Source organism: Bombus bifarius, unplaced genomic scaffold (genome assembly GCF_011952205.1).
Source record: "Bombus bifarius isolate JDL3187 unplaced genomic scaffold, Bbif_JDL3187 scf7180000007970, whole genome shotgun sequence".
Taxonomy (NCBI): domain Eukaryota; kingdom Metazoa; phylum Arthropoda; class Insecta; order Hymenoptera; family Apidae; genus Bombus; species Bombus bifarius.
In genome coordinates this window covers 4,229,819-4,254,344 of record NW_022884356.1, presented here as the reverse complement: position 1 = coordinate 4,254,344, position 24,526 = coordinate 4,229,819, and the positions used below count along the sequence as shown (strand labels likewise).

General features: G+C 31.7%; 1 protein-coding gene across 8 annotated transcripts; it reads right to left on the bottom strand.

Annotated features, from left to right (window-relative positions):
* Positions 1-694: 694 nt before the first annotated feature.
* Positions 695-24,214, bottom strand: LOC117211021 (monocarboxylate transporter 10). Of its 8 annotated transcripts, XR_004488196.1 has the most exons (10): positions 20,385-20,734; positions 14,713-15,201; positions 10,663-10,814; positions 9,814-10,087; positions 9,287-9,422; positions 8,722-8,887; positions 7,941-8,187; positions 7,470-7,610; positions 7,282-7,363; positions 5,138-5,272 (listed from the first exon to the last, which is right to left on the bottom strand). XR_004488196.1 is itself a non-coding variant. In XM_033454605.1 (9 exons), the coding sequence occupies exons 2-9, from the start codon at positions 15,155-15,157 to the stop codon at positions 753-755; spliced, it is 1,710 nt and encodes a 569-aa protein (XP_033310496.1). In that variant the 5' UTR covers positions 15,158-15,201; positions 20,385-20,740; the 3' UTR covers positions 695-752. The 8 variants fall into 8 exon arrangements, 6 of the variants coding, with proteins under 6 accessions (XP_033310496.1, XP_033310472.1, XP_033310490.1 ...); XM_033454605.1 differs by lacking the exons at positions 5,138-5,272; positions 7,282-7,363 and adding an exon at positions 695-901 and having other exon boundaries at positions 20,385-20,740; XM_033454581.1 differs by lacking the exons at positions 7,282-7,363; positions 20,385-20,734 and adding an exon at positions 24,002-24,214 and having other exon boundaries at positions 2,599-5,272.
* Between the last annotated feature and the right edge of the window lie 312 nt (positions 24,215-24,526).

Genomic DNA, 24,526 nt, shown 5'->3' with positions numbered 1-24,526 from the left:
TAAGGCTATCTATAATACAGATTTTACCTTAAACACGGTATATTTGGTATCGAGATCGATGGCAAAATGAGAATTTGAGCGATAGAATCGTGAAATATTACTTTAGTTTTGAACTTTAATTTTTAGCTCAAAGAAGGAACACAAGATGCGTCTTTCGTCTACTAATGTCGTTAAAATATTGGATTTGTTTCTTTCATCCTATTATCATAATTATCCAATAATACAGAATTGATGATAGTAGTAAAATAATAAATAAATAACAAGTTGCCAATATATTTACATCTAAAAAGATGTTGTTTTATTCGTTCGTCTTATCATTAACGATTAGGTATTGGTTCCTAAATTTCAGATTAAATTACAAAATTGTAACCAATTACAATACCTTTTTTTTATAAATTGACGTTCTGGCTACGGAGGATTAAATGAACTTTGGAAACTCGATCCTTTCTTTTTTCATACCATCTTTCTTATCTTTTTTTATATGCACCAACTTAAAGTTCTCTTTTCCTGAGTTTTGTATAGTCATCAACCATAAACAATAGACACATAACGTATAACATGTATGATACGTTGAAATCACAATGAATCCAAAGAAGATCGTGGAATTGAATATTCTTAATTCTCTAAACTCTCCGATATTCATATAACTAAAGAGAAAAAAATGATAAGCTCACAATAATGGTCGATTTAAATAAAACCATTAATATGTCACCACAATGTACATCACTTTCTGATTCAGGTCGAAATTGTATCTAGCGTACAATGCGAGCGGATTTAGAGCGTGCTGATTTATCGTTGTTCCAAATATACCTCGAAAGCGCCAGTGTTCTGAATTGTGGTTTATCCGAAGAAATAGTCGCGCGTGTAATTTCGAATTTAATGTATCTGGCTGACGGCGTGTCTGAAAAAGATCGATACAAATAGAAATTAGCTAGGAAGAAAAGGGAATAAACTGTATGTCGATATCCTATGCAGAAAACCCTGTCCCTTTCGCACTTGCTCTATACAAAAGGAAATTGAAAGGTATGAACGCGAGATAAAAGGATCAACAGCGATTAAACTGTAGTTGCAGTAAACTTTCACTTCGCCTAATGCGTCACGCTCCCTGTAAATTTAGCCAATTAAATTGGGAATTTAGACGACTCGAATCCGTGGCACGAATAACGATTCGTTTCACGTTGCATCGACGATAACAGCAACGCCGAATAAAAACGGCAACGATGCGTTGAAAACAGAGAGAATCGACGTCGTGTCGTTTAAACAGAACGTAGGAAGCTTTGAATGCAAATTAAATGGCATCGCGGTACAGATTTTAATTTCAATACTAATTCCCCCGGAGATTTTCATTGGGAAAATATTTCTGTTTTATTTTGTGGCATCCAACAGTACAAAGAGTAGGTAAAGTTAACTGATTATATCTGATTAATATATAATTAAAGTGTTTTTACCTTCAGTATCTTTGATATCGTATTATTATTTTTTTTTCTTTTTTACCTAATACCATGGACTATATTTATCGATTATTTTGAAATTGGAAGCAATGAAAATTGTTTTCTCTATTGGAAAAATTCTCGAGTATGCATAATAGGCAATAATAAGCAAAAATAACGAAGGAAGCTTCGAAAGGATCAGAAACATCGAGAGAGAGGGCCGGGATGAATAAAAAGAAAGTGAATGGAAATGAGAGGTCGTGAAATCTGGGAAAGATTAAGAAAAGATGAAAAAAATGAAGGAAAGTAAGGGAATCAAGGTAAAAATAGACCAAAAGACACGAAAGAGTATCTGTAAAAGGTAAAAAGGATTAAAGAAAGTTAAGAAACGTATATAGAAAATTGCGGAATATTAAAAGAAACTGAGGGAACTTAAATATAAGCAAAAAATACTACGGAGGATTTGAAACGGCTGAAGGAAAGAAGATAGCAGGAGACTAAATAAGATTGTAAAAACCTGATAAAACTGTACGAAGCTAAAAGAGGTATTGGAAAGAACAACAAATACCAAAGAGAAACAAAACATGGGAAAATGTGATACTCTTTATGTGACAGAAATAAAATTTGTTTTATTGCAACGGAAATCTTTGCCAATAATTTTAGACAGATTTTTTTCAAATTCGAACAAATATATTATTACTATATACTAGATACTACTCGAATAGTATACTATTGTTATCCGAAACTACATGATTTAATCGAAATATAAGTAATTTAACTCAAAGTTAAAAGAATTAAAAAAGTCAACGCGAAATTGAAAAATGTTAACGAAGACTTTACTTTGACGTTCATTTTAAGAGCTAGTCTGTAAAAATGAAACGCCTAATCGATAATTCGTGGAACGTTTCAATTCATCGTCCTTAATTAATAAATTAAATATCACTTATTAAAAAATATATCAATATCTTTTATTTCAAATCTCCTACAAAATGTTTCATAAATGAATTTTCCTTGGAATTCTTTTAAAAAATACGACAGAGCGAAAAAACAGAAAAATCGTATAAAAACATTAAAAAAAAATGAAATAAGTTTGAATTGATTAACAAAAATTAAGCAATAAGAATGATTAAAGTCTTTGATATATCTTTCACTCGTTTTTCGTTAAATCTTTATCAGTCTGACATAGAACCACGTCACACCTAAAAATCGAAAATGCATCCTGAAGGAGTAACCACCTAATACATTTCCAGGAAAACAGACCGGCATGCGGCAGTTACATTTATTCTTACGCGAAAGAATACAATGATCTGACAGTTTTCTGAAAAGACGGAAATAGCACATCGTATATCCTCCTAGCAAGGAGTATATATAAAATGTAGCAGAATCGACGTACTGTACACTATTCTCTTCCTACACGCTATAACATTTTGCTGTATATTTGAAGAAACAACATCCTTCGTGAAAACGAAATCTCTTCATGGTAAGAAAAGAAAAAGAATTGTAGATAAACGTAAAAGATACAGCAAATTAACTCGTTAATCGTGGAACACGAGTTAACGCTTCAGATTGTCCATTTCTTTAAATATTAATCTCTTAATAATTTCTTTATTTAGACATCTCCCACTTTTTTACCTATCGATCTGTGTTTATCAAAAATAAATTACGTCATATTGAAATTTACGATTCTCTAATTGTTATTAATCTTAACGATTATGGAATTTTCCTATCGTTAAAAATAATTACGATTAAGTAAATCAATCGTTGGAAATTAAGCAATAATCCGCTTAATAAATTAAATAATATTTCACAGAGGTTCGATTATTCCAAACTAGTATCTTTATAACATTCTTATTTCTTTATTTCTGTCATTTATTCTTGCGCGATTTCACAATATTCTAACTATTTTATGTACAACATTTCGAGAAAAATAACATTCTTGCTCTGTCAACACTAGGAAAATAGAGTATTCTGTATCGTTAATTATGTTATGGCCGGTAAACTACTACGTATCAAAAGGAAATCTACAAACTAAATGGAACCTTTCAGATTACATTTAGTTGTAATTGTTGAACAGAGGGAGAATGAGCCTATTTTTCAAGTATACGCCAAGAATAACTATTAGATTACAAAACATGTAAGATTCTCTAACATTGACCGATTCATTAATTGCCTAAGTCATTAATCATAATCATAAAGTCATGTTTCATAAGGAAAAATTTACTACGCACGGTATTGAAATCTTTTCTCGGATACGATACAAAGAAATGGCAAAATTTTCAATTGATATAAAATCGTAATCGTGGTAACATTTAAAAACACCTTTACTTAGAGACTATTAAAACTGTCGTCTTTTCGTGTAACAATGATATTTCTATACTTTTCATAACAACATTTGTCACCGACACTTATTAACGACAAATAAAACGAAATTTCTTTTCAAGGAAATCTATTCGTCTTACGACGAAAAAGGAAAATATTAAGAACTGTAGATGAAGCAAAGATAATATCATGCGAAGAAACATGATACACAGTAGTTTTATCGATCGTTAATAAAGTCAAATTTTAAAATAAAAAGAAATTGCCAAATTCTTAGTGTAGAATAAGATAATGATCATTAACTTGAAACGTCAGCATATCGTAATTGGCAGGTAAAAGTAAACGTTGAACGTTTTGATTCTTTCTAGATCAATCGATCCTAAAAACATTTCTATCGATAGACCAGTTTAAACTTCTATCTCTGTGTCTTTTGTGTAGGTCTATTTGCATGAGCCACGTAACATAGAAATAAAAAAAGAAACAGAATCTAATAAATTTACGCAGCACACGCGATCTGATTTCGAATACGTGATAGAGTACGTTGATCTAAAAATACCGAGGCAACTATCTTATTTCGTTCGATTCGATTCAAAAACGCGATTCTTATTTCTTCTTACTCTGTCGTCCGAAAAATATTGACTTGATCGGTATTGCTTGTTGAGCAGAGATTACAAACTCCACAGAGAACGAGTTAAAAAAAAAAATAAACCTCGTCTCTAGTTGAATTTCCTGTTCTATTCGACGTGAATATGCTAAAAATTCTAACTCCTATGATTCTTCAATCGCTACAAAAACTAGAAACATTCGTTGCTCGTATTCACCGAGAAACACCGATGATATGACATTTAAACGTTAACAAAGCGTCAAAGATTATTATTCACAATGATTTTCGTATCTATCGATCGTCGCTGCTTCGCGAATATACTCAACCCTTTATTTTCTTTATTGTCTGTGTTATAAAGTGCAAATTTTATATTCCAAATAATCTTGATCAAAAAAAGACGTAACATCAAGTTTAGCTGTATCTTAGAAAATGTAAGATTATTTGAAGCAAGTTATGCACATGAAATCTCGCAATTTATTTTTTCATCTCAATATTAAAACTACGAATCGTTAACCGTCGAATAATTATTAAAAGAACTATGAAAAGACAATTTATCGAAAGAAAACGATAATGATAAAAGAATCGTAATGCGAGAATATCACGATGAAATCGACGCGAAGAATCTCGAAACAGCGACGTTTATCTGCAAGCTAACACGTTATAAGAATCGACGATTGCAGCATCCTTTGGAAGCGACCGGAAGCTGGCCGATTCTCACGGTGGAGCAATGGCATACTCTCTGAGCGTTCGTAACGACCGAGATATCCGATCTCGTGATCCTGGCACACTGTGTCCTCGTGAAATCCGTAACACTCCGACGAACGATGGCTGTGGACGCCTGAACGCGTCATCTTCCAGCTTGACTGCTCGTGTTTGAGAGTTGTCACGAGATACGGGGATAGAAAGCGGATGCCCGAGCTGCCTGTGGATCGTAAGTGAGAAATTGTTGCAAACATAAAAGAAATTAACGGTTGAATGCGATCGACAATTCGGAGCAAGTTTGCGGAAGTATTTACAAAAGAAAGAATGCTAATTGAAGTATGGCGAAGTGAGGAGTTGCGGGTGTGCAAGATGTTAATTGATAATAAAGGTAAGTACGTTCACTTTGATGCTAATTAAAAAATGCGAATGATTTTTTAACGAAGACTTAAGGGACATTCATAGAAGGCATGGCAGAACGCATGGTACAAATAATGGAAGGAAGTTCGGTTTCTTTCATTTGGAACCTCATTTTCAAGCAAATGATACTTCTCGAATCGATGTACTCCACAAAGCGGCAGCTTTTAAACGAAAAAATTGTATTTTGTATTTTTTACTTATTTTTAATCGTAGAATGTATACTGTGTACTCGTACCACGTATCCTGCCATATTTTTATACAGTAATAACGAAAAATAGAAGTAAGCGGAGAAATGCTTGTTTGAAGAATCGATTCTATTCGTCGGAACAATGAAAATAGATTGGCGCGTAAAAAAATTTTGTTTTTTCATTGCCAATAGCTCTTCCTTTTTAAATTTATGAAATGTACAAAATATAGAAGGGAAAATGAGAACAGAGAAAATTTGGTGAGATTGAAGAGCTAGGATATAGAAAATAAAACCACAAGTAAAAGGATCTATTTCCGATGTTTAAATCATCATTCAAGGATAATACTTATTTGTTAGTTATACGAGATACAGCGAAAAAAATATAACAATAAATTCTATAGACGCCGGAAATTTGTGAGCGATAAATAAATATGAAGTAAAAATGATTGAACTATGATGTTAAATCTGTAAATAGAAGCAAATATGAAACCTTTTTCATGGTTTTGATGTATAGTATCGATTGTAAAAAAAAGAGAATATCGCTACTTTTTATTAACACGTTCCATATAGAAAGCACAACGTTCGGGTCAGTGGAACCAGTGTCTGACCCAAACTGGTTATTACTACTGCAGACGTTCTACTCATCTGTGTCAGTGTTTCTCAAACGGACGATGTTCTCGTAATATACAATTTATATAATTATCATTTTTCAACCATTATACGACAATAATATATATGATATAGCGTATGTATCATATAAACGAAAATTAAATTTTAAATGGAATTTTTATTCTCAGCTTAATACCCGAACAAAAGCTTCTTACACATAGAAGTGTGGTTTTCTTACGATAAAATTAACTACACTTCCCAAGAAGTGTAATTGACTCCAATTTCGCTTTTAATACGTGGAGATAAGATATTCGCGGAAAAGTAGAAGGATTACCTCTATGAGAAAGTAAACACTGACTATGAATAGCGCATAATGGATGACAGAGTTGTTGTCATATCGCAACGAGCCGACACGTAATTAAACTGTCAACGCAGGGTGCAATAAGTAATTAATTGTTGCAAGGCTGCATTACCATGATTAATTCGAATTACCGCATTAGCCCTCGTTACATATACGTAGATAAATAAACAAAAAGCAAGAACATGTGTTGCATAAAATGCATTCATTATCGATGCTAAAATACCAAAAGATTCCATCCACAAAAAGGAGATTAGAAATGCAGAAAAATGTTGAAGAATATTATTTGCTTTTCATATACGTTTCGCAAAGAAGATTCTGTTAAAGAAAGAATAGTTCGATAATAGCTTCTCTTCGTTTGTAGGATTTGTCAGAAACTCTTAAATCTTAGCAACAATTTCAAGCATCGTCCATTGATCACTGTGACGCCCCAAATTTTGTTAAATCCATTGGTGCAGAAATGTGACATGCAAAAAGGATCAGTGCGATTTTATGATTTATGTATTATGTTACACAAGCATGCAATGAATTTTCGCAAAGGATGCAGTATCAGTAAATAGAGATTAAAGTAAAGAAAATGGCATGAAGTAAATAGAGAGCAACAAAGTCTGAGCAAAATGTGCAGACATAATTTCTCGAAATATTGAATTTATTTTACCAAGTGCTTTGTCCCCCTCGACAGCAGACGTGATTCGTATTTTATATTATCCGAAAAGCTTTCCGTGGAAAGTTTCAATCGTCTTGATGAAAACAGTTACAAACCGACACGCACGTGTTTCGATACCACATGGAGAAACAAACTCTGTTAGTTAGATGTGAATAATGCACAAATACCTGTTTACCGACCATTTTGACAAGTGGTTTTATCCCCTGTGTTTCCGTTAATGGTGGTCTGCTCTTCGTCTTTCACGAATTTTATCAGGAACATCGTGAGTGCCCCTACTATTGGTGGAATACCCGCTAAGAAAAAGGGTATGTCATAGCTACCTACGTAAACCAAAAAATAAAAAGCAAATTAGATATATTTTTTAGTAAATAAGTGAAAGAATTTTTTAAACATTTATATTACAAAATTTAACATCTCGACAATTATTTTGTGAAATATTTATTCTATTGTCAAACCTTCGTTATATTTTTAAAGTCGACTTAAATTACTTTCTATACAAAAATCTCAAAAATAGAAATCAAATCGATTTCAGATTGAAATATTAATTTGGAATTTCGTTAACAAAACGAACTCTAAATCACTAGTTCGAAATTCCGACAAAGTAACAGATAGTATGAAATCTTAATTAATTATGTGACGTAATTAATTACCGGTATGATCATACAGAAGACCAGCAATGGGCGGTCCCACAGTCAAAGGTATAGAACACATGCCTAATAGGAATCCAATGGCTTGTGTCGCTTCTTCTCGACCGCATATATCAAATGCAATAGGACCCAAAAGGGATATGAAGCAGCCATCGAATAATCCCATGGCCAAAGAGATAATTAGTAAAACCATGTACGAATTCGTAACGGGGAGAAGCATTGTAAGAACACCGATACTAAGGAACGATATCTAAAATCATTCGAAACAAATGAAAAACATTAAAGTAAATAAAACGAATGAAGCTTTTTAATTCCCGAATCGATAAAAACTTCAAGTAAAACTTCTTCACATGAAAAGATACTCGATAGTTTAATATTCTGAAAAATATTAGGTGTATATATATATATATATATATATATTTGTACTTGTACACATGCATTTAAAAACTGACACAACTTGAACAAATCTTTTCAAGAAAAGGGAAAAATATTTGAAACCTTACAAAGACATTATTTAGATTCTTTAGAATTACATGAAAAATCATTTAGACAGATACTAAATAATTTCCCATTTTTAGTCCTTTAAATCCCTCTTTGACTGTTTTCATGTTCTTTTAACTGAATTGTTTCAATTCCACACACCTTTATGTTCAAATACATGTGCGATATATTATACATATATGTAATAATTCATTTATGTATGTATATATATATATTTTCATTTATAAAAATTTTTCTCCAGAAACCATTTGTTCAAGTAATTGAAAAGGAGTGAACGATTTACCTGTTGCAACAATATTCTGTTCACCTTGGGCAAATCAGCGATATATCCGAAGACAAGTCGACCTATACCTGAAGTAATACCGATGCACATAATCGGCAGCTTTTTATCCGAGCCCTTAAACACCGTCTCGACAAATTTCCCAATGTGAACATATGGGACGAAATATCTGAAAGGAACGTTCTCATTGATCAGGCTACTCGTGTCACTTAATACTCGTCACTTTATACGCTTTCGCCGTGGTCGTTTCTTTCGACGATGGCTTGAATTACAAGCCACATGTAACTTGACTGTCGCCAGGAAACAAGTTTCCTTTCGCAAACGCGTTCGTTAACCAACTTGTCGTCGGTTTTCCGCGCCGGCTGCAATTTAACTGACAACCTCGATCGTCTCAATGTTAACGAGTGGTCGCGTATCAATAATCAAAGCTAATGGTTTAACAACGAGGAAAAGAACGAAGCCGCCGACAAAAGACACGCGAGCTAAGCCGATCAAGGATCGCTGCTTGCGTTACGGCGAAAGTGTTCGTACATATTCAAATAATTCCTCGTTGATCTAATATACTAACCCGAACAAAGCGAGAGGGATCGAAGTAGCCCATACCACGTATCGTTTTCTCTTCCAAATCGAGACGTTCACAACTTGCTTCAGACAGTTTTTGAAGCCCGATTTGGAATTTAGTTGATCCCGCGGCACCGAGGTAACTGGAAGAATCGTGATATGGAAGAGTTACGATGATCTTCGATTTTCGATTAATTTAGCTACGCCACTTTTGAAATCGAGGGAAACTGAAATTTTGTTATCATTCTCCTTGCGCCATCGTTGTTCTCCTTCGATTTAGTATATCTACTCGCTATTTCGTAATAGCCTCTATGATAAAACATTGCTTGAGAGATTGAAAGAACGCGTGGAAGAACTTCAAACATTTCAACGTATCTCAAAGAATGAAAAATTTTAGACAGGACATCTTAACTAAGAATGGCAGAATCGATAAGAAAATTTCCATTCCGAAGACGTTAAAAGTATAACGCAAGTGTAATACAAGTATGAAATACGAAGACGAAAATATAAAGAATGGCAGGAATTAAGACTTACGTGGAATCGGTTTGAAGAGAATAGCGCAAGCCATGACAATCGCAGTGAGCATAGCTAAAAATCTTAACGTCCCTTCCAAACCGAAAAGGAGAAGTATGACTTCGATTAAGTATGGCATAAGCGTGGTAAATACAGAGCTTCCAGCCGTGACGATACCATTGACCACACCCAAGTATCTTTTAAAATAATGGCCCAAGATCGCTAGACTCGGTGTATAGGCAAGACTAGCACCAAGTCCGTACATCACTCCATAAGTCAAATATAGTAATGTCACCTGAAGCACAGCGATTCTAAAAATAACTCGAGTCGATTATGACAACGAGAAGAAGAGGATGTAACACGGTGGATAACGTATCTTCGTGCAAATTGTTTTACGGTGTTCTCTTTTTATTCTTATCGTGATCAACTTTTTCAATTAAATATAGTTAATGACTCATTTCGTCTAAATGACTCGTTTAGATGAATTGTATATGCGTTGATGGAATACAAATTTCGATCATTCAGTATGGTGCAAGAAAAATCGGTTAGCTGTTCGAAGCGTAAAGTTTGGTATAAATCATTCAAACGATACGTGTGATAATTTTATAAATATAACGAAAATGATGAACGTGAGTGTAATTTATAATTAACAAATAGATAATTTAGGATTGTATAATAATGACAACAAAGGAGAAGAGCAAAATGTAAGAATCGGTTGTAAACACCTGTCAAACTGAAATTTTACACTATGCGTTCTATATTGATACTGATTCTCGAAATAAAAATGAAATTAACGCGATCGATGTAGGGAAGTTATTTCGTTAAATGATTACACGGAAATGAAATGAAAAAAAGAAAAAAATAATTTACCTTGCTAGAAAATATCGAGGATAGAAGCATACCGCTGGACGCAATAGCACCGCCCAAAAATGTGGTCATCTGAATCCCAATTTTATCGGTGAGAATGCCAGAAATTGGCGATAAAAAGAACGTGGTACCAATGGTTAACGACCCTACCAAAGCTGGAACAAAGGCACGACCGCTTTCCACAATTTCTGACAATTTTTGACAATTTCGACAATTTATCTGCGACAATATGTCTAATCTACTGCGGGCATATGCGTAAAAATGTTTGAACGTCCGATGAAACTTCCATTACTCAAACTATATGATAGAAATTCCATTTCAACGCAATTTTTTAGGATAACGAATTTTTCTATTTATTTTTTAGACGTATATTTTTTAAAAACAATACAGAAACTTAGATTTCATATACTCCTTATTTTTAAATTAATACTTGTTTGAAGTTATTTTTTCTGCATGGAATAGTGTACATATGTATTACGCTATGTATTGTAATTCTGTTTGTAGAGAATAGTATGAAAAGGAAACAGAATACAAAACGTTACCAAAAAGGCGTTGTATGTATAATAGAATATTCAGATAGCAGAATGTCCCGATATTCGTAGAGTATTGGAACGATGGAAATTCTGATAACAGAAGTTCTATCACGCTATCAATATACAACGAAACGTTTACTTTGATCTTGATATCGGTTAGTAACTTCAAGCTCCAGTAACTCGCCACTAAATTCTATAAAGTACAACAGAACGTATTAAACGTTAATGAAACGTTACAATTGCTAAAAGAAAATGTTTTTCTCAGATTAGGCAAATCATTTCCCAAAAATTACAAAACTTAATTCATAGTTGCCAGTGAGTCGTATATAACATGGTGATAAGCCGGCAACCATCCTAAACCGAAAGCTCAAGATTACAATAAATAAAAAATAATATAATCGATCGTGATAACAAATGATTCGTTTAAAAAGAAAATATCAAAAAGTACGTAAAGTTTGTCGAAATTTAGGATATGTCAAAGTACATATGCTTAATTAGATCGAAACGAAAATATATATATTCACAAGAATATCGACTAAATGAACGCAAATAAGTATGATATTAATAATAATAAACAAGAACGACCATTTATCCACGATCTTAGATGTCGTTTAAAGTTCGTATTGTTTAGTAAAGACCTAGTTCTACTTTAAAGAGTAACTACCCCCAGATTAATATTATTTGACCCTCGTTACTATTAATACCCATGTAATTGTCGATTAATTCAGATCCAGGTTGTCCAGTGCATTGACTCCGCGGATGATTAGCCTGATCGATCGGTTTAATTGATACGCTACCCGAATTAATTATTCCATGCTTCACTTAACGACGATTAAATCTTAGGAAGCATCAGTACTTTTGAAATGTCGGATTTAGGCCACGAACCAATTAACGGTTCAATTACGCCGTGTATCCTTCGTATTCTTATTAGAATGTTCATTGATTGTTGCTTGACTTCAATTATTTATAAATTCATGCTATAAATGCATATTAGGTTCATAAAGTAAACGAGAGGGATGTAGCGGCGCTTCTTTCGTTTTATAACCAAGGTAATTTGAGTAAACCGACAGAGATCGACGAAAGATCCAGTATTGTAAATATTCAACTAATATTTGTAGTAATAAGCATTTACATTAAATATTAAATTTTTGAGCGTGAAACCTACACCTTTCTTTTTCTTCTAATAAACAGAATTTCAATACTATAGCTTTTTATTGCTGCAAATCCTTCCATTTGTGAAAAAAAATAAAAAGAACAGTAAAAAGTTAACAACTTGTGAAAGTTGACAAGAAAAATTCAAAATTTATTAATTCCATAAACAGTTATTGAGATAAACTTAATACTGCAGTACAGTGTAGTATAGTATAGTATGTTTATTTGTATTTCAGGCTCACAGCCTATTACAAACGAGATTATTGAAATCTACTTCATATATCGTACCTATATATGTATAAACATTTGCATACATCGACACACATTCATACATATACCAAAGATACGTATTAGGTCGTCCGAAAAGTTTCTTTCGTTTTATAAGAAAATAATGGACGCACAACGTTTTCCGTCTTATATTATTTTACCGAATTACGTATGATCCATTTTGTTCTATCAAAATAAAGATAACAACGTTCGACAGATTAGGTTTCATGTTTGTATAAAGATGCATCGTTGTAAAAGACGTGTCTGTAAAAGAAAGACACTTTTCGGGCAACCTAATACATACATACTGCGATATATTAGCTTAATTTTCATTATGATTCAACTAGCATTAATTTTCCTATTTTTATGATCTCTTGCACAAAGTTGATAATAATATGCTAATAATAGATTAACCCTCGTAAAGGGTTATAACCTAATAACTGAATCAGACGCGACGCGAGTAAGATAGTTACTGAAAAATATTATTGGAAAAATATATTATCAACTTATAGTATTATGATAATCGCTTGCAGTTCACTGATCCGCGAATGAAACTATTAGAAATGGTGATATCAATATAAAAATTGGTAAATAATAAAAATGGTAAGATAACGCGCAGTTCATTGACTGCACTGAGCGAGTGATTGGGACAATGATTGACCGCAGTGGATATAAAAGAACACGATTTTCTGTTTTTTTTTTCACAACTCTAATCTTAACTTCTTTTCCGTTTATCGAATAATATAAAGTAAAAAAGAAAACGATTCACGGTACAATAACATTTACAAATGTTACAGTCTATGCTATATACTCAATTTCATTTGAATCAGTGTCTTTACACTTTATGATACTCGTTAATAAAAATAATAGTTTTCAATATGAATCAATTTACATCTTTTAATTAGTAGACTGAACATAGTCTAGTTTTTCAATAAAACATGATCTAATCATCATTTAACTAATCACTGAAGAAGTCAAAACCTGGAATATTGATCTCTGAAGGATTTCACGTTATTTATCTTATATTATAAGTGCTCAAAAATTATTACTATGTCAGTTATTTTATGTCACTGTTCGTTGCTTTGTGACTAATGCACCGAAACGAAGGAAAAATGCATTTACACGAGCATATGCAGTGCACTTATTGATAAAGATATCCCATTATTAGAAATCATCAATCACAAATAAAAAAGAGATAATTTTATCGAAAATATCTTGTACTATACTCAAGGTAAGAAGATAAAGAGATAAAAGCTTATTATCTTAACATTTTTTAAAAATTGTCTACGTTAATGATTGCTTAAACGACTTCTCATGCATATTCGTAATATATATATATATATAGAAAATGTTTACAATTTATCCATTTTTTATTTATTATAAACATCCTTATTCGCAATGTCATGCTTCCAGTAATAACCATAAAGTAAAAGCACTATCGATACTAAACTATCAATACAAAACTAAGTTTTTATTTGTAATTAATAAACGACATACGATCACTGTAAAACTAATTTTTTCTTCGAACTAATGAACGATATTGTCAGTCTTCGATCGCGTATATCAAAAAGATAACGCAAAAGGATGACGCGAACCAGAAGACACTGAATATATGAATGTCCTTATTTATGCAACCGCGTATACTCACATATTCCTATTTATCTTCTCCTCGACCACAGTCGACATATGTATGTTATACGTACACGGTATATTCTTCCCTACAGATCATGTATTCTGCTGCCTTCCACACAAATTTCAATATTCTACGTAATCTAAATCTTTAACGATAAATAGGCTGTGGATTTTTATATATCGGAAATTTAAAGATGTAAAAACACGATAGTATAGTCGTCGTAATAGAGTGCATGATCAGCGAGTGAAATAAATTTCTGTTTAAGTTCTATTTCTTTAACGATATTCATAAAAATATGTATTTGCATAAATGCTCACGGTCTAATGATAAATAATATATTAGAACTACCACAAGTTACATCGTCCCGATCATCTACATTCTATTCAACTAAATTCTCCTATCGCTTACCATATCTATCATATTCTCGCTAGTGATAAACAGTCAGTGATGAACAATCAGAGAACTTACCTGCCTTCGAAGATGCTCCTGTTTCTCCAGACTCTAACAGTCTCCTCTGTAACTCGAGGTAGATCGACGAGTACGTGTTTATGACGCTGAATAGAACACCGTTGATGATGAAACTGCCTATCATGACCATCCACGCTCGCAGACCACCATCCGGTGGAACGATCACGTTACGGTCATCAGCATCCTTCCTCGAGGCGTTCATCGACGCTCGATCATCCTCGTCCTTATCCGTCCTGTTCGATTTCGCGATCGACACGTCGATCTTCACCGATGAGTTCTTACCGTCGGTTTCCAAAAGAGGGTTGCCTTCGGTGCTCGAATTCGAGGCCTCCTCCGGTCGTTGCGAATCCTCGTTCAGAGAACTTCGTTCGAGGACCTCGTTATTGATATTAGAAACGTTCGTCGAATCCGTCCTCTTCGACTCTGTATTCTCCGCGATCGTCATTGTTCAGCTTCTTGTACGCTTCTTCCGATGGATATCGATGATTTCTAGGAAAATAAAGAAAAAGAAAGGTTAAAACTACTTTATGAAGAAGAATAAACGAACGGAGGGATTAATTCGTGGCGTTCTTAGTTAGTAAGGCGATTATAAAGTTAAATAAGAATAAGATGATGGAAAAATAATTTGACATAGATTAGAAAAAAGAATAGGGCATCGCTGTTGGTCGTGGACATCTGGAGGAATTTTTGTTACGGCATTAAAATTGTTAAAAATATAGAAGTATTTCTGGGAAAATGAATTTTCACTTCTATTAAGATAGAAGCAGGGTTGTATTCATTATTGATTCATTTTTATTATGCCAAATTAATTATAATCATCTATAGTATTATACTGTAGATTGGTAGTTTTATTATTAAACATATTTCGTGCAACATAAAGAAAATATTTATTAAAATCTAAATATTTGGCATTATAAAAATAATATATATACTTTTGTCTCGCAGGTTACCATAAATACAGATATCTAGATAAGTAAGATAGAGTTGTACTTAAGAAATACTTAAACAATTTGCAAATTTTTCTTTACGATGCCTCTGTGACACGGACTTTTGTAGATAATTTCAGAAAAACCGTTGACAAAGGAATTCAGATAAATGCTTTTTGCAATCAATTTATGTACGAAAGTAACAACTATAAAATATTACTTTCTGCACAAATTCTTGTATACCTTGATATTTCTGTAATTCATTACAAACGTACTCTTGTTGTCGTTGAATTACCATCTCCACTACGAAAAGTCACGTCAAAAATACGTCCTGGTATAAACAAAACATGAAATTTAATTTTAAACATTATATTTAGATCTCGCATAATTAAAAAATGTCGTTGTAACGTTGCTTACATAATTCATACACCTTTCGATTCGTATTATATAAAAACCTACAATCAAAAAATCTTCTCAGATTGAGAATGAATTCAATTTTATCGTTTATTAGAATTAACTTGAAAATTTAGTCTATTTAGTAGCAAATACTGGAAGACATAATAATCTTTTGTCTGATTGGTGAGAGTGTTTATGCAAAATATTGTATATAAATAAATATTGCTTTGTCTGATAAAAATTATTACACACGTACTTCGGTAATGCATTAGGCAATGTACATTAGGCAAAATAGAACGGATATTTTAAATTGAAGAAAATTCAGAAATCTTAAAAGAAAGTTAGCGTAATTAGATTTTCTGGGGATATATTTGACTTTAGTTTTCAGTAAAGATGATTTTCAAAAATTATTCAAACTAAATTCGTTATATTATTTATAACTTCGTCTGCGAGTAACACTAATTATTGATGGATTTACTTAAACTAAATCATCAAAATCGAAGAAAAGAATAATATGGAAAGCAAAGAAAAAATTAAAATAATTATACCTTAAAACGGTGTACACATAGTATTAAACAATTCGCACGCTTTATCACGTGTTGATAAATGTGCATCAAGCTTGAACGTATGCATACGTGTATTTAATACGACGATAACAGTCTATATATCAAAACCAATGGCGTAAGTAGCGATGGACTAAATCGCGAAGTATATATTTTACGTTATTGAAACATTAAAAGATAATAAAGAATATTCTTACGAAAGGATTCAAAGTAATAACTAAACATTTAAAATAATCCATAGAAATTTCATAATTGTTTTACGTGAATCATTATGTGTTATAGGTAAAAGATTTTTATCCTACGGACTCTTCCGTCCTCAAATAATGTGCAACTTGATACCAAGAAATATATCTATCACCGATATGGAATTTCATCTACCGACAAAGTTTAAATATTACTAGTTTGATTTTGATTTAATCCTATCGTTATCAATAGTGTGATACACGTGTTAAATTATTATAAATTATAGTTTTTGACAAAGTATTCCACTTTATCGAATCTATATATTCCTTTTATTCGCGTAAATATATAAAAAAAAGTTTATAACAAGGGAGAAAGGAACGTGATAAAAAAGATATAAAAATGAGTTGTCGAGAAGAGGCGATCTACAATGTGAAGGTAGAAAGTCGCAGTTTCCATTCCGCGTTACGCCAAGGTTTAATAAAACATGATCACTCCAATCCGTGTGAATACGATTTGTCTTGATGTGCGTCTTTCTTATACAATAAAAACTGCTACCAAGTACAAGGGACAACATGTTGAAAACGTTACAAATTTCGAACGACGCACACCATACCAAGACGAGACACATGTAATCGTAGTAACAAAGTGTTAAACTACTTTCTAAGAACATTAAACGGTCGGGAGTTGCTTGGTATTTGTATTCTAATTTATAATGATCAAAAGTGGCGCGTATATGTGTGCCTGTTTAATTCTAAACGTAGAAGGCGTACACCATTATGGCCGTGTTTAAAGAGAGACGAAAATTTGTTTTGCTAAAAAAATGTTAACTTTCGAAAAGAGAAATATCGTCTGTTGCTACAATTGGAGCCACTTTTTACCAGAGACTTTTTCTTTCACGGCTAAGAACGTTCGCTGAAACTGTGGTACGAACGCTAGATAAAAGATAATCCTATAATTACTATTCCGTGAACGTTAATTAATCATCGAATTTACACTGACAAAGGATAACATTAAAATCACTTGCGATAACAAAGAGAGAGGAAAGGGTCAAACAGCACGAACCAATTAAAATTAAACGGTCGATTCTAGTTGAAGAGAAGCCTCGAAGCAACGATAATACAATAGAGTTGTTGGTCGGAAGGGAAAAGTAACGATTGCATACAAAGAAACGGGTGAACCTTCCGCCAAGTTCTTCGAAGAAGATGGCGAGTTCAGTTTGCTTAGTGTATAAAACATAATTACGAATTTCCGACACGGCATAATGCGACCTGAAGAACGAACCACGTCCTCGTTTATGCTACCAGTGCACTTTGTTACTCAAAATTAGTAAATTCGAGAAGATTACTCTACGCGTTCACTCGAACTTGAAAAGTAAATCTATATAGCGGAGAAACTTCTGTGTACATTTTAGCGCATGTACAAGCGCGTGGCAAGCAGCGTTTTATAAACAACAAAACATCAAATTCTTTTCGTTGTTTGTTACCGAAGCAGAAACTTTCTTCCAACGTTCGTCTCAAACTTTACTTTTTAAACTATTTAAATGCAAAAAAAAACTTACTTTACCGATTCTGTAGAATTTAATGAAAACTTTAATATATAGTTTGTATGTTTATAACAGAACAATTTTTAATATAATAAATAGAGCTTTAAGAAGAAGTGAAATTCTTTTCTTATTAAAAAATATTCGTTATATTCGTTTTGCTTCGGTGATTCTAATATGACTAAAAGATACATAAAAAAAAATATTCCCACGGATGCTTTAAATAATCAAAGTAATTTTCTTCATAATTAAGTTCATAAATTAAATTGCGTTATTCATCGTGTATATAAAAAGGATGAAATTAAAATGTCATCTTATTGAAGTTGTAAAAATTTTAATTAAAAATTTTTTTATTTTTTACCACGGGTAATATTCGCAAAAATTATAACATTAAATGTTTCGTATCATTTGTACAAATTTACATATGACAACTGCTATTTCTTAAAATGCCCAACTGTTTTATCAATAATGTACATACATGAACTCCTTGCTGAAAACCATCAAATCTGCTTCTTTTGACCTTGACGCTAATCTGCATTCGAATTGAGTGGATCAAGCATGTAAAGTATGTATATCATACTTCGACTCCCATGTCAATTATTGGCCGATTAACCTCCTCACACATTCCACACAGAACATAATTGGTAACAAATACTATTTGTATAAAAAGAATAGACCTAAACCAATGATTTTTACTAATCTGAGTAGTATATATATACATAAGAAATGAGTCTAGAAATCGCAACAGAAAGATAATGTAAAAACAAATAATTTTTGTTAAAATAGTATTAAAATAGAATTTAGAATAAGATTGGAGAAAAAATAATAGTTATAATTAAAAATGACAAACTTTTTCTACATTTGTTAGAGTTCACTTTTATGCTGACATCTACTAAACCAATTACCATAAATTGTAATAAACGAAATAAATGGAATTATCTCAATGAAATTAAAAAAACTAAGTAAAATTGATTACTAAATGAAAATTAATTACATTTTACACTACGTAGTTAGGACAGTCAATTGAGGAAAGCTGGGCGACTTGAAGCCTCCGTTAATCAACTCCATAATGAGCTCCATTTAACTATCCAAAAAATTCGTCTTAACTGAACATGTTACAAGTACCAAATTATAAATAATCACATTAATGCGCGAAGACAATCAGATATGCAAGTTGTCTAATTCGATACTCGATCAACAAAGGAAAATTCTCTCTTAAATAACTAATTACAACAAACACAAAATAACAGCAATAAAAATTTACTGACGAATAAACTAACTTCCCTGCCGTCAGCTAATCTTCCTACAATATTGAATTTCGAAAAACGAGCAACTAAAACGCAAATTGTAACATCCATCAATTAAGATGACCATAAAGAACTTATTTTGCACAACATTGAAACGATGGAAAATTATTAGAATGAGAAAACGTTATTAGTATACTTGTAAAACTACTATACTACCATTTTACTAATACTATACTAGTATTTTAACGTTATCGATATGACATGTACATGCGTGGCATTCTCGATAAGCAAAAATGTGCATACACGGAAATAAAGAAAGGAAATACGAGGAAAGAAAAAGAAAGAAGAGCGACGAGTTTTCAAATTCTGAATCAACAAAGCACGACGCACGACACCGAATGTTGCACAGGATCACACACGTTGCCTCTGGTCGTCTTCCCAATCTCTTCGCTTCTAATTTCTGTCAACACTACGATTCTGATGGGTCGCATGGACTAAGACCACAACACGACGCAACCGCGATGCAATGAATCATCGCCGAAAAGTGCCTCCTCCATCGAGCTTGAATTCACGATTGACGGACGTGTGTCAGTCCCTATTTTGTTCCTCGTAAATCGGAACGTAGCACGATTGGAAAGTAACACAGAGCGAACGACTGAGAATAGAAAAGGCCAGTGGAGGCTAGATGGTAGCCGGAAAGAACGACAAGAGAGACAAGAGAACAAACGGGCAAAAGAGCATAGGAAAGAAAAATACACGGGCCAGTTAACTAGATAGAAAACGGAGGGAATTCGAAAGCAGCGTCGATTGAGTTTACCAAATTTTTCGTTTGCTCAGTGGGCTTCCGGCGAAGATAACGCGTGAGCGCGCGTCTCGTCGCGTCGATCGTCTTCTTTGTCGACGACCACTCTCTCTCCACGATCCAACCAACGACAGAGCCGAGCATAAACTGAAGTAACCAGCGTTATTCGTCGACCGTACGAGTGGTCGAAAGTTCCGTGTTAAGAAGAGAGGACTAACGCGCTAGTAACTAGCGAGCGAACGCGAAAACGATGAACGAAGACATGTATCTCAACTGCGCGTAGACTTGATAATTTCACATGCCGATATAACGTGTATTACCAAATGATTCTATATAGTTCCCTAAACGCGTCCACCTCGATACTTCTTCCGGTCTAAACGGGATACCAGGGGAATATGTATGACTGATCGAGATCCACGGCCTCGTTCGATGCCTAGTCAATGGAATTGAATAGCTACGCGATATGGTAATAGTTTTAGGCACTACTGACTGTTTAAGAGACAATGAATCGAACCCTAGAAATTCTAGAAATATATAATTTAATAAAATATATGAAATTGTGTTTCTATAGGAAAGAAATCTATCTGGCTTCAATCGATCGAATGGGAAATTAAATATTTTTAAAACACGAAAAATTGTGTAGAAAGAAAATTGAAAGATCGAAACATTGTAGTTAATATTGGATATTAAGGTATCTGTAGGACGGGAAACAAGGAAAGATATTTCTAACTTGTGTTTTGTGAAAATTGTGATTCACAAAATAAGTAACGATTATTACAAGTACTATTTTAAAGATAACTATAAAATTTTGCTTATACATGATGATAAAATAAAATATATTGCGCTGAATAAATCAGGGACTATTTTCTAGAAAACTAAAAAAGATAAACTGGATTTATAAGCAGATGATGCATCCTTCTGAAAGTACAAACATTAAACTGTAAAGACTAATTGTATAATAAGGAGACACTTAAATTTTTCTTTATGCGTGCCCAAAGTTTCACATGTTTTACAATCTTTCATTTTATTTGTAACCAAATGTAAAGAAATTTTGTTACAACATTCTAAAGTAGTGAACTTTCTCATACAGCAACAACGAGACTGCGAATAGATAGAATAGATAGAACTATGTATGTATACATAAAGTCATAGCTCAACATGGTTCGATATTGCATCATAAAACTAGAACGTCTCTGTCTCTCCAATTTTGAATCAAGCAATTTATTTTATGCATCTATTATATGTATTATCTAATAATAAAATAAATCTGACTAAACAATTTGTACAATTATTTTCATAGAAATAATTGAATAAAAAAATTATTTGTTTCTGTTACTGTATCGTAAATATTTTTATCTTTGAAATAATTGCATTTTTCGCTCAGTAACTAAAAAGAAATATATGATTTAAATCTTTATAAATTCTTAAATTGTCCAAAGTTATAAATATTTGGAAACCACCGAAAGACCTTTTCTGCAAATATAAAAATACTGTTATACATCAGCAAGAACTAGGGATTATTCACTTTATATGATATCATGAAGAAATATATACCAATATAAAAAGATCGTATCTCCAATCTTGCCACAACCATAGAATTTTCTGAAAGTGTTGTTTCACGTATTATGCGATTATCTCAGAAAATATTAAACTATAGTTTACAATACAAAAAATGACTAACAATAATTTACATTTTGTAACAGACACCGTAAAAACAAAATGTTTACATAAAATTCAATAATTATCCAGTTTGAAACAAAGTTTAGCTTACAACTTTTTTTAACTTCCACTATAATTCGATAAATATTCCAAATTACAAGAATCTAAACGAAAAGCAGCTGGCATAAATATGCAAGAAGCGAAATTTAAAAGCTGATTAAAAGTACGGTTAGTATCTTTGGATTTTCAAAGCAAGCAAAGTAGTGATGCATCTCGTACAATTTTTAAACATAATGAGGCAAAGTTTGAAAATATGAATGGACTATGTACTTTACACCTTTAATTAATAATATATTTATTATTAAGAAGCTGTGAAACATCTTACTTTTACCTGTACCTTATTTTTATTTCTACTCTGTAGCATTTTAGCGTTTAAATTTTATTCCGGTAATTTTCGAGTCATGAAAAAATTCAATCCTACATTTTGCAAATAAAGTTCATGCATCATTTTGATCCAATCATGCAAATTATTTCTTAAACACATAAATAATAATTTATCTAAAAATAAGAAAACTGTACTATAATTTTATGCATCATTTTTTTAATTTAACGCTTAGTAAAATATTCCTGTAGTACTGATGTAGCTTTTTTCTTTAAAAATGCAGAATATATCTTCAAAAATGCAAAACTAATATATTTAAAAATTATTGTATACCTGATTTTCATTCATCTCATTTTCATCAGCTTCATAATTATAATTATAACATACATAACAGTTCATAATTATAACACAAAATTCACTGCAAATTTATAATACAATAATCTAATTAATAATTCTAAACAGATAATATAACATTTTTATACATATATACATTTTAGATTCCTGTAAATAACTATAACAAAAAAAACTTTAGTGGCCTCAATAAGTAAGTAAAAAGGAATTCACAATGAATACATAATGTATGATTCATAAAGGGTAAGACAATTATCAATGAAAGAAAAACCCAAGTTTAATTCATAACATGAGTTTACTGAATAGTGAAAAGTTATAATCCTACTTAGTGTATAATATCTTAAATATGAAATTTGTAATTTCATAATTTCATTAAATATTTTTACTTAATGATAATAACAACCTTATATGTGACAATATACGATAATATAAATCTATAAAAAAACACTATACTAATATCAACATGATTTAAATATGATTTTATTGTTACTTATAACTAGGATAACAAAATAAGTCTTATAAAAGTATTTATATTATTTCTACACTAATGCTTATAGAAGTCTTATGTATAACTATAAAATAACTATAATCTAACTTTAATTACTTTCACTTATATACTATTATATCAATTTAGTAGATAAAATGTATGCGTATATAAAAATTACTCATTTTGTGACATTGTTGCATTATAAAAAATATTGCAATAATACAATAATTGTTAACGCTGAGAGCTCAAGAAAAATAAGTAGTTGTGAATATATTATATGTGATTAATGACCTAAATCCTCTGTGATTTTATATTACGGTTTCTTATATTAACTTTAATTATGAAATATAATAAAATATAACATCACAAAAAGATCAATGTAAAGATGATAGTTAAATCAAAGACATAATTGATTCACTATACATGTGACAAGTAATAACAAAAAAGCACATTTATTGAGGCCACACTGTTCAGTCATACATGTAATTATTTTTGAATACAATTTATTGTTTTATAATTTCACTATAACGTTATACAACAAATTACTGATAAATAAAGTTTCAAACAATTATATGAACAATTCATTCACTAACCACACACCTTCAGGAATTTTGTAATAGAAAGTTATTAATACTTTCAATTAATTTCAATGATTGCACATTATTAATCACACAATATGTTTGAGACAAGTGATATTACATGAACAAAACAGAATAGGAAATCTAATCGATAAAATGACATGCACCGTCTAACCTTATATTTCGTCACAGTTTCGTATTACTATCTCATAGTATGGTCTCTAACAAAATAGTCTTTAGAATAAATTTTTTGTTGTAAAAAATTTCATTCTATTTAACTTAAATATTTTTGAACCTGATCCGGAAGTAGCAATATATTCAAATACACGTGCATATCCAAAACTTAAAAATTGTCCTAAAGACATCCTCCACGAAAAATCCCTGATATTGTCTAGACATAAAGAGATTCTACTCTATATTTTTATTAGACAGCATTAAATGTCAAATTATTTCTTATAAATACGTTAATAAATTTTCTTTACCTTATACAAAATTTGCATTACAGAAAATACACAAGAATTTTTATTTGAATATGCTAATACACTAGTTTTACTTTCCATATTTACATTTGATACTTAATACTTTCAAATTTTTTGAATCGATTCTTCAAACACATTTTTTTTCTATTCATGATAGTAGATAGTAGCAATAATTTATAACAAAAATTTCAAATTTTTGAAATTAATTTAACTTACGCTGT

What these genes read in the sequence shown, in the direction of transcription:
- LOC117211021 (XM_033454581.1), bottom strand. Translation starts at nt 15,157, where the DNA reads ATGACGATCGCGGAGAATACAGAGTCGAAGAGGACGGATTCGACGAAC. An exon ending in CCTCGATATTTTCTAGCAAG is followed by an intron (nt 10,088 to 10,662) that starts GTAAATTATTTT and finishes GCTGTGCTTCAG; the next exon opens with GTGACATTACTATATTTGAC. An exon ending in ATCCCTCTCGCTTTGTTCGG is followed by an intron (nt 8,888 to 9,286) that starts GTTAGTATATTA and finishes CGTTCCTTTCAG; the next exon opens with ATATTTCGTCCCATATGTTC.